The sequence below is a fragment of the Uloborus diversus genome, chromosome 5 (genome assembly GCF_026930045.1).
Source record: "Uloborus diversus isolate 005 chromosome 5, Udiv.v.3.1, whole genome shotgun sequence".
Taxonomy (NCBI): Eukaryota; Metazoa; Arthropoda; class Arachnida; order Araneae; family Uloboridae; genus Uloborus; species Uloborus diversus.
Genome location: NC_072735.1, coordinates 111,853,360 through 111,863,939, shown reverse-complemented (window position 1 = coordinate 111,863,939; position 10,580 = coordinate 111,853,360). Strand labels below are relative to the sequence as shown.

At 34.8% G+C, this 10,580-nt stretch overlaps 1 protein-coding gene across 1 annotated transcript; it reads left to right on the top strand.

The window, feature by feature from the left end:
• The first annotated feature begins 3,152 nt into the window (after positions 1–3,152).
• LOC129223083 (uncharacterized) lies at positions 3,153–9,150 on the top strand. Its single transcript, XM_054857649.1, has 4 exons — positions 3,153–3,158; positions 3,248–3,445; positions 5,465–5,579; positions 8,906–9,150. The coding sequence occupies exons 1-4, from the start codon at positions 3,153–3,155 to the stop codon at positions 9,148–9,150; spliced, it is 564 nt and encodes a 187-aa protein (XP_054713624.1).
• The last annotated feature ends 1,430 nt before the right edge of the window (positions 9,151–10,580 follow it).

Below are 10,580 nucleotides of genomic sequence, written 5' to 3'. Positions count from 1 at the left end.
TAATTTAGGTGGGTTTAAATCGCGAAAAAGAATAAATTGTTGAGCCAATTTTCAACCGGAAATCGTGTAGTCGCATTCCTGGTGTATCCAGGGAATTTAAAAATTCATTTGGAATGTTTACTGCTTTGTTTTCATATACAACTGTATAGGCTTGTTCAGCATTAATGGGGAGCTTTTTTTAAAGCCGTCAGTAATGGCTCATTATTCGCAATAATTGTAGCTAAGACAGCGTCATTGCTCTGTTGTTATACGTTGCAAATCAGTGTTAACTAAGTCGGTGGCCCAACTATCAAGTGACGGCATATCATAATAACTAAGTGGCAAATTTGAAATTGAAACGCAAAAACCTTCAGTTAAAACTAAAGCTTCATATTCATCTCTTGTGTAAAATCTGGATTTGGACATTTGTGTGTTTGTTAAACTTTATGAAATACGTCTTCAAACGTGAAAGTTATATAGTTTCTCCTTAAAAAAAAAGATGGTATCGGATAGTATGTCGTCAAAATTGTTTTAAACAGTTGACGAATACTGTTTCTCCGTATGTCAAACCTGCATTAGAAAGTGTCAACTCCCAATGACTTTGTGCGACCAATAAATACAATTTGCGACATGCATCATGATATGTATTTGATAGTCGACAATTGACGATCTACAAATATTCCTGTCTGTTCGGGAATGTTTTCCGAAAACAAAACTGCAACAAAACCAGCGCGATTACAGTGGAAATTATAAGTTTTAAAAAATTAAATTTATCTGGGAACATACTCTCAATTAGTTCACTTTTCGTCTCAACGGCAGTGTAGAAATTGTCTGGCTATTTCTTGTACTGTATATTTTGATACAGATCAATTTCACCGTTTCCAATACTCAGCAATTGCTTAGAAAATACTTATGCGATTAGATTATTTTGCGTTTATACTCGCATGTTCATGGCCAATCGCATTATCTCGACATTACGCTATAAAAACGATTGTTTTAAACATGCGTTGATTTCATCGGAATAACTGGTAATGTCTGCCGGAAGTCCCCAGACAGTATTCAGACGATTTCGCCTAAAAGTTTATCGTTACCGTTCAAATCTTGCACAATCCTAGGATGTGCTTCGAATGAACCCTTTTACTCGTGAGTCATAGTACACTTATCCCAAATTATAATTTCACTCTCTTGCAACACTACAGCCATACCACGTTTTTTTTCTTTAATGTTACACATTGCGTTTTGTTCGTTATGAATATCTAATAGGCAACTTTAAAGCTGAATGTGCTGTTCGTCTACCATCTAAAAAAAGTAGCAGCAATGACTGACGATGCAATTGTCACTGCAATTTTCTGTTGCGAACGTATCTTTGCAAGAATTAATGATATTAAAAATCTCTTGGGGAACAAAATAAAGAAAATAATTGTTTTCCGCTTAAATTCATTAACCTTCCTGAAATTAACCTGGAATATTTTTGAAGAATTCGGTAGACTTCTTGGTTAAAAGCAGTTATGATTCTGGCACCTTCAGAGAAGCCTAACGCAGGTTTAATATAATAGCCTGGAACCTTCCTGCTTTTCTAAGAAAGGTCTCAAAGCATTAATACACGCATTGCCAACGCGAAGACGGACTCTCAAGCAAGTAGCTCGAATGTAACTCCTCTGCAACTCTTGCAAAACTTCGTGATCCAGTTAACTTTTCGCACTCATTGGGTGTTGAGTCAATCTGAACGAACCGTAATCGCTCCGAAATCGATACACCTATTAAATATGTTTAGTTAATCTTGATAGTGGTGGAGAAAAATACTTTTCACAACGGTGTGAAATCTGCAATTTGTAGCAATTCAAGGAAACGTTTTGAAAAATATAGTTGATTTTCTCAGGAAGTAAATAATAACCTGTAATATCCCGAAACGTTATATGGAAATTCTAAGCAGCATTTATGAGTTTTTTTATTATGGTTTATTTAGTAGTAAGTCATACGATGTTAGAGTTGTATCGATTAATTAACTTACATCGCCATCTATTAAGAATTTTTAGAACTAAACAATTAATTCACACTATTATGCATAATTAATATGAAATTTGGAATAAAAAATTATAAAAACTATCCTATCTTTTAAGTTGAACCAAATTACAGATAGGTATAAAATTTGATAAAAATCGGTTCAGTAGTTTCGGAGTGTACCCCGAACAAACATCGTGACACGAGATTTATATATATATATATATATATATATATATATATATATATATATATATATATATATATATATATATATATATATATATATATATATATATTCTCTGGGTTTTTTTTATAGATTTGTTGTCACGTAAGAGTATGATGACATTTAAGTTTCACAACATTCCAATAAAACATGTAATAGTGGCTAACATGTTTCTGTAATTATTAAATGAAGATGTTCAAAAACGTATCAACCCTCATGTTATGCCCCATATCACGTGAGATATTAACATTCACGTTGAAAAACACTGTAAAATGTTGGATTTATTCCACACTTGGAGATAGTAAACCTAAAATGTCTAACCATGTGATGATTTTATAGCAGGGGTTCAACTTTGAATTCAATTTACTCAAACGTACAGCTTGGTGGATTGACCCGTTTTTGCACTCACTGACCAAGGAATTAGAACCCTTTGAGATTTGCATTTGAATACGTGCACTGTGCAAGAGTCTGGAGGAAGTATCATCATATGGAGCCTGCTCTGCTGGCATGGAAGTGGTGCCACAAACACCCATGCGATACCTAAATATACTGGCAGATCAAGTGCTCCCTGCAATTTTGTATTTTTGTCCTGATGGCGACGGATACTTCATGGACGATGATACAACTATACATCGTGTCAGAAACGTTGAAAATTGGTTCGCTGAGCATCAGGCAGACTTCCAACACCTTCCCTGACCACCACGTAGCCCAGACCTTAACCCCATAGAAAATGTGTCTGATGTGGTAGAACGACGCATTCAACAGCACTCTCCTCTTCCGTCTGATTTGCAAAATTCAAAAAGCTGCATAGCCAATGCATGGTATTCTCTGGATATAAATGCACTCCAGAAGCTTGTAGACTCGATGCCCAAAAGAATCAGAGCGGTTATCCATGCAAAAGATGTTCCAATAAAATATTGATCTTTGGTTTCTAATTCATTGACCAATGAGTGTAGGTTGAAGTTCAATTACGCACAAAAAAAACATTTATGCAAAGATATATTCAATAGCTAAAGTATTATTCTTTCTTTCTGAAAACAGTATGTCGAATTTTTCATTGATCGAGGAGTACTGGGACTGACCAAAGAGGCTTCGCACACTGTCCTAGAGTACAGAGGAGATCCGATCAGTCCAGGGACGCGTTCCAAGTTCGACAGTTCGTCAAGCCTGGTAGTTCCCGTCATGCCTCCTACTCTTATAGGGGTCTGCAGACTACTTCAGATCTACTACGTCCTAAAGGTGAGAGCTACGTATTTCCGTATTATCTGTACACAAAAGATTAAATGCTGGTAAATATTTGATTCGATGTTAAAACAATTTTTGTGTATTAAAATGCAGAGAAATGCAATAATGATTCATTGTGCGTTAAAGCTCTTCATTTATGTAAATAACGTGACTGGGAAGATAAGATGGGCAGAATGGAATACGAAATGCAGCCCCTTCCTTATCTCGGTGCTGGGTAGTTAATGTCAGAAAATATAATTACATTTTCAACAAAGATCTGCAAAAGTGCACGTTAATTGAGCAAAACCTCATCTTGTCACACTTCCTATCTTTTTTTAAACAGGTATGCGTTAGGTTTTGCTGTAGATTAATGTTTTGTATGTATTTTATATAAATAAAACGAATAGCTTACATTTTATAAGATTTTTCTCATTAAATGATTTTTGATTACAATAGGAAGATCTTTGGCTTTTCCCTCCAGTTTTAAACTATTTTCCTGCAAAAAAATAATTAGGAAATAAAATATTAAACTAACATAGATAACAATAATAATAAAATGAAGAAATAAGTAAAATAATAAACTAATGAAAGTATTCAAGAGCAGGTATAATTTCTTATAGGAATGTCTCTAAAAACAGCAAACTTCTCCTGTTTGAAGTTGGTGAAAAATTAAGTCACGAACCAAAATACATTAAGACAATAACATTTTCCCTTGCTAAATAGGGCTACGAAATGGGGGACATTTGTATCTGCTAAGAAGCATCTGCAAAAACATAAGCTTTACATCACAGTTTGTCATGTGCACTTTCTGGGCCATTCAAAAAAAAATCAGCTGAACACATGTTGTCCTTGGGTCACATGTTGAATATATTTGCTCTATTTTTAGACTTCTGAGCTGTGTTTTTTTTTTTTTTTTTTGGTTCCATATCTTAATTAACCTTGCGTAGGAAGGAAATGAATGTTTCCTTTTAAACCTTAGCTCTTGATGTAGTAAACGAAAACACGAGAGATTAAACGAAAACGGGGTTTACATAGCTTAAAAAATTTTCATAGTGTTAAATTTGTCCCACAGAGTTACTCTTAGGTAGGCTTCGCTGCAATGAGCAAAATTTTATCTTCCAATTCATCCATTTAAAAAAAATAGCTTTTAAGAATTAAAACATTTCCTGGCATAAAAGGAGGAAGCAGCCATTATTTGTAGCGCACTATTCACAATGTCTATGTTTCAAGCCACGTGTCTAAAAGTGAGGGAGACATAACGAAAAATGTTTACAAATTTGCTAAGCCTATAAAATCTTCAAACAATTGGACTCGCAAATGCATTGAAAGACTACCGTTGGGCAAAATCGCTATTTCACAACACAATTCTACATTTCAATTTTCCTAAAACTTCCGATATAAATAGCACTTTTCTTCAAATTTTTGTTCAGAATGATATCGAGTTTGAGAATCGGAAAGTTTTATGGTCTCTTAAAAGTGTAATAATATTTCAGTGTGCAGCTTTAAATATTCCTTACGACACTCACAAGAAGAAGCAATTCTTGCGTATTTTTCGTATTATAGGAATAGTAGAGTTAAAGAATCTTGTTTTCATGCATGAATTTAAATGACTGTAGCGAAAACTCCCGGACTCCTGCAAAAACCCATCAATTCAGTTTTGTACAAGTTTTCTATAACTTACTTCATTCTGCAGCTTCTAGCAAAATTTTCAGAACTCAAGAAAAGAAAAAATTACCAATCGTGCTATAGGATTTAACAATTCATGGTATTTATGGCTTTATTACAAAGACACTCAATGAGAAACAATTAGTGTAACCGACGCTTGCATGAACGGTTATTCTTAAACTCGGATGACTTTGCCCTCTCTATAGCGTAAAATTAGAAGCAATAAATCACAATTTGCAGATATGTTTGTATAGTTTTATTGGACGAAGCTTTTTATTCCTCAAATTTTTCTTTAAAGTAAACATTATTATCTTAATTACAAGGACGGAAAACTATAGTTTACTCATGCATGTTTTGTTTTTGTAAAAGGTATGGGTTGAAATGGAAAAATCAGGCGATGATTTGCACATGAACTTCCCTATTACGATAGCAACATGTCCATTCAGAATTCCCAACTCCAACCAACAGCCAAAGATTGAATACGGTAAGTACATCTTATGTTGTTCTGCTGATAATTCTAACCCGTTCTTCGTATTTTGTTTCTAAGGTAGTTTTTTGAAAGTCGTGATGTTATTCCCGGGAGCAGAAATAGAGACGCAGCGACGTTCGTCGCAGATTCTTGAGGAAGTCTACAGACTATTTTCTGAATTCGAAAGACTTTTTTTAATTGCTTACTGGGCGAATATGTCGTTTTTTAAGTTGAAAAATACAGTCTCGAACGAAACGGGAAGAAAAAGTAAAACAATAAAATAAATGAACACTAAAAAAATACCAAAACGTTACTACTGTCTGACCACGGATTGTATGGAAAGACAAACATCCGTTTTACAGCCGGAAACGGACGAATCTATTATTTTTTAGTGAATTTATTTTTGCAGAAGCAGAGTCTCATTCAAATAAGCGGAATAACGGCATCAAATTTTTACTTTTCCCCCTCATTTAGATAGATTTGTCTTATCTGGACATTTGAAAATTCCATACAATTCGTGGTTGGACAGTAATTATTTCCGTATAACGTTACAGGACTTCCCGGGTTTTCACCTATTTCCCCGTAAAACCAAGTATCTTTGCAAACATGGTTTCCTAAATTGCTTCAAGTTTATATATTCTTAAATTTTTATCAACCAGTTTAAAGATTAACTGAGTGTATTAATTAAGTGTATCGTCTTTAGTTCGATTACGGCCCGTCTAGGTAAATTAGCTCCCAATTACAGCGTATAAGTCTCTGGAAAGCTGCAGCTTTGCAAGACAAGAATTATAGGCAAGTATGGTCTTACTTGCAATTCTGTCTTCATACTTTTGCTATGGTTGCATTGAGGCTTCTTGAGCTTTCTCGGTAGCTCTAGAAGGTTCTAATCAATTGTATTATACCTACCAATTTTCCTTGAATGCTCTAGACTGGCCTTAAACGGTGAGATCTCTATATTCTTCAGAAAGATTCAAGGATAATTTCTGGAAGGTTACTGATTTTTTAGCGGGAAATGTTCCTGGTTTTGCAAGATAGGTTACTGTCAGACATTGGGGACATCAGCTGCCCATTTTTTTTCCAGGAACGTTTCTGAATCGTTTCTACAGTGAAGAACTAAAGAAAAACTTAAAACCATCGGAGACAAGTCACTAAGTTCGAAGCCTTCTGGTATTCGTAAAGCTGGTTAGTTTCTATTGCAGAATATAGGATTCCATTTTTTTTTTCAAAATATTTTGTAATGAATAAGCATATTTGAATCATTGCAGTATTGGAATCCCTTCTTTACTGCGCTAGTTTGCTTTCTAGTGAAAAAAGTCCATTATGCCACCACGTTGCTGGATTTGCAGTTGTATAGTTGCAAAATATTTCATTTTAAGGGAGCCATTTGCGGATTTTTGTATCATTTGTATCAAAATTGAAAAGTAACTATCAAATTCAATGGCTTTCTGAATTGTTAACATTGAAGTTATTAGAGGTATTTTTTGTCTTAAATAACTTCTAAATTTTGCTGTGTTGTATGAAGTGTATACCTAAGGAATCGAGATTTAAAAAGAAAATCTTGGATTTCAGCATTTATATACTTATGACTACTTGGAGAAATTTCTTGTCTCATGGACTATGTGATCTGGACGCGAAAGTTTTTCTCGAAAGTTAAATCTGAACATCCTTTTCCATTTGGAGAGAAATGTCTATTGTTATGTCTAATGGGTGGCTGTGAGGTCTAATTTCAATTCACCCCTTGATTCGTTATACGGCTAGCCCCAGCACCTTTATCTGGCATTAAAATCACCCGAAATAATTAAAGTGGCTGGAGGAATTGAAGTTAAGAAATCATCAAGTTCAATTAGGAACTCTTCAATGGGCTCTAATGAAGAGAAATGTGATGAAATTAAAATTATTGTAGAGTTATTTAGTGAAAGTTTTGCAGCTACAAAATCATATGAGACAAAAATTACGTATGGAGTACTTTGACTATTTGGGAAAACTATTGCTGCCTTGTCACTATGGAAAAAAATGCTTCCCCAAGGTAATTAGATACAGGAGATTTTTGATTTGTGCAACTATGGCTCTTGGATTAGGAAAACATTGACTTTTTCTTCGTTTCCGATTCCAGTTAGATTAGATGTAGGATAGATGTTAGATGTAGATGTAGGATAGATGTTAGATGTAGATGTAGGATAGATGTTATATTAGACATTCGCTTTGTAATTCTTTACCATTCATTACATTCCTTATTGTTGCAACTTATGCATATGCTTTTCAATTTTGCTGCGTGTAACCGGATGACACCCTTTCCTTTCCTTTCCTTTCCCTAAATTTTTGCTGTAAAAATTCAAAAATTCATTATGAAATTAATCAATGGCTAATAGAACGAAATATCAAGGATTTGTATTCTAAGAGTTGTGTGACCTTCTGGTAGGAGCATAATTACATCATGTTCTGCAGCACTCTCTTACGCTTGCAGACAGATGTGCGTACAGTGTCCATCTAGAAAAAGTAAATACATGGGTTTTTTCCCCTGCCAAGGGTGGGCTACTTCGATTAAAGGTTCCAGTCATTATACCAGTATATCTGTGTCAATAAATCCTGTTTCGGGATTGTACGAAAAACTGATTCCTGGTGGAACTGCATCTTCTAATCCTTCTGCTAAACGTGTGCGTTTGCAAATTAAAAATGGTGGGACAGTTTATCTAGTAGACCCGCAGTGCTGTAGTTGTAACCTCGTTCTCTAATCTTGATGGAGCCTACAGTCAGGGTCACCTTGAATTTTTAATATTTGAGAGAGGATAAATTCTCAATTTACCGAATGAAACTCAGAGTTTTTCCTAATGATACAATATGAGCATGCACGCATACCTACATCTAATAAGAAATGACATAAGGCATCATCTTAAAAAATAGCAATAATTGTTATAACAATAATGAATAATTGCACTGCTGTAATATTGTCTCCAAATTTTAAAATTCTCCAACAAAATTTGCCGAATAAAGAAAGTCTTCGAGAGGACATCGGTATCCCTTGACATTCCATCATTGTATCATTCAAAGCACTTATTTTCGAGATTTCGTCTGCACTGTTGACAAGCTTATCTCGTCCGTCTTGCATTGCTTTTATTCTCGTTAATAACCTCCACCAAGTCACGAACAAGGTAGCATTATTTTTGTTTGTTGTTAACATTATCTTTCTTTTTTCCTGAATGGAGGATACCTCATGATTGTCGCTCAATAACTGCAACAGACAATATTTACTGCTGCCTCACACGGTGTAAATCACCTTAAGGTTGGAAAATTTTTTCAGTGCAAAACAGTGACACATCGCTAAAGCGCTCTTTTTCTTCCAGAGATGTGCTGTGACCACGTCGAAGGTGGCATGTACATTGGTCCCGAATTCCTACTTGGCCAAGTGTACGACGGTACACTGGGCTGTCCCGAAGAAGGGGAGACCGTTGTCCTCTACAGGCCAGTCTACGTCAGTGTGAAGAGCGGCAAGACGAGGACAGACCAAGGATGTTCCACCAGAACGGACCAGGACACCCCCCGGTCACCCAGACCTCCCTCGGAGGGGACGACGACGACACAAGCATGAAAGTGATGACAGAAATCGGTGTCTTCAAGCGTTGATGATGTTCGGATCTGTAATTGTATGAATTTCTTTGAAACCGTGTTGTGTTTGTTCATGATATAAAAAAAGAGTGTGGTGATCAAACTACAATATCACTTGGTGTTTCAGCACTTCTTGAGGAAGAAGTTTCTTGTGTTTTCCACTGGATGGCAATTGAGTTTTACACAGCAGAACTCGAATGTTCTGTGCCTGAGCATTCCTTGTGATGTGAATGCTCTGCACTCTCTGTACGTGTACTGTTAGCAAACGAACTCTACTAGCAACAGTGACGTCAGTTTAATTTTGCTTAAATCCAGTAGATTTTCTTATATCTTCATTTCACCAGAAATACAGTTGTCACGAAAAGACTAATTTTGACGACGTTTTCCATAAAATTAAAAGATTTTAAATATTGTTACAGAACTCAGAAGTAATGATTTATGTTTTTGGATTAAATATTTATGCATAAGTTCTGCCGATTGGAGCGGAAACTATATTTACGTATGCGCGAACGATTGTACAATTGCAACAGATTAAGGAGATGATGCTTTTCTTCCTAATGACATGATCAGTTATGAAAAGAGGAAACAATAGCAAAACAAAATGGTTGTCATCAAATATGGATGCACAAAAATTACGATGGTGTAATGAACATTTTATAATAATTTTCATTTTTCGAATATTTTCCCGTTGATAGCCAAGTTTACATTTATTTACTATTTCGTTTTAAAAAGTATTATGCTTGGTAAATTTTTGAAAATTAACGTACTAGAAACGCGAAAAATCCAGAGGGGTTTTTTTTCTTAAACTACTTTCATCTATTTGCTCAAATGAGCATTCTTCGATCTCTGATAAAATGAAGGGCTCCTGGCAAAAATGTCATTTGTCACACGATGTTAATTTTTCAGTAGACCAATTTCCAACTTATAAAAAATATTTGTAGAATTTTAAAAGGTATTATACATTCTATATTCTGTAATACTAAAGCCAGATATATTTTTTTCCAAATGACATAATACATTGTTATGTTTATTTCAATTTTAGTTATGAGAAACAAAAATTTTGATCGAAAGGTCACTTCTTGTGGCAAGTCACATTTCTACCCAGAACCCTTCAAATATAGTTCGTTTATCACAACGAAAAAAAAACTTGAGATGTGAATACATAACATATAGGTACCTTTCGCATTACTAAAGTTACCTAGAAATCTGCGTAGTAATGATTTGCATCGTTCATTACTAATTTACAATACTTTTCTCTATGATTTTTGAGGAAAGAAAAATGCAGATTTGGCTTCCAGTTACAACAAAAATATTGATAACAAAACCATGATCGCACACTTGTATGTGTTTTACGAAAACTTTGGCTAAATTGCAGTTGAAAAGCTTTGGTTTCTATTCGTAAATATCTCACAC

Bases quoted from the DNA above. Each gene is read 5' to 3' on its own strand.
- LOC129223083 (XM_054857649.1), top strand. The intron at 3,446-5,464 runs GTGAGAGCTACG...TTTTTGTAAAAG, and splicing joins AGATCTACTACGTCCTAAAG to GTATGGGTTGAAATGGAAAA. The intron at 5,580-8,905 runs GTAAGTACATCT...TTTTTCTTCCAG, and splicing joins ACAGCCAAAGATTGAATACG to AGATGTGCTGTGACCACGTC.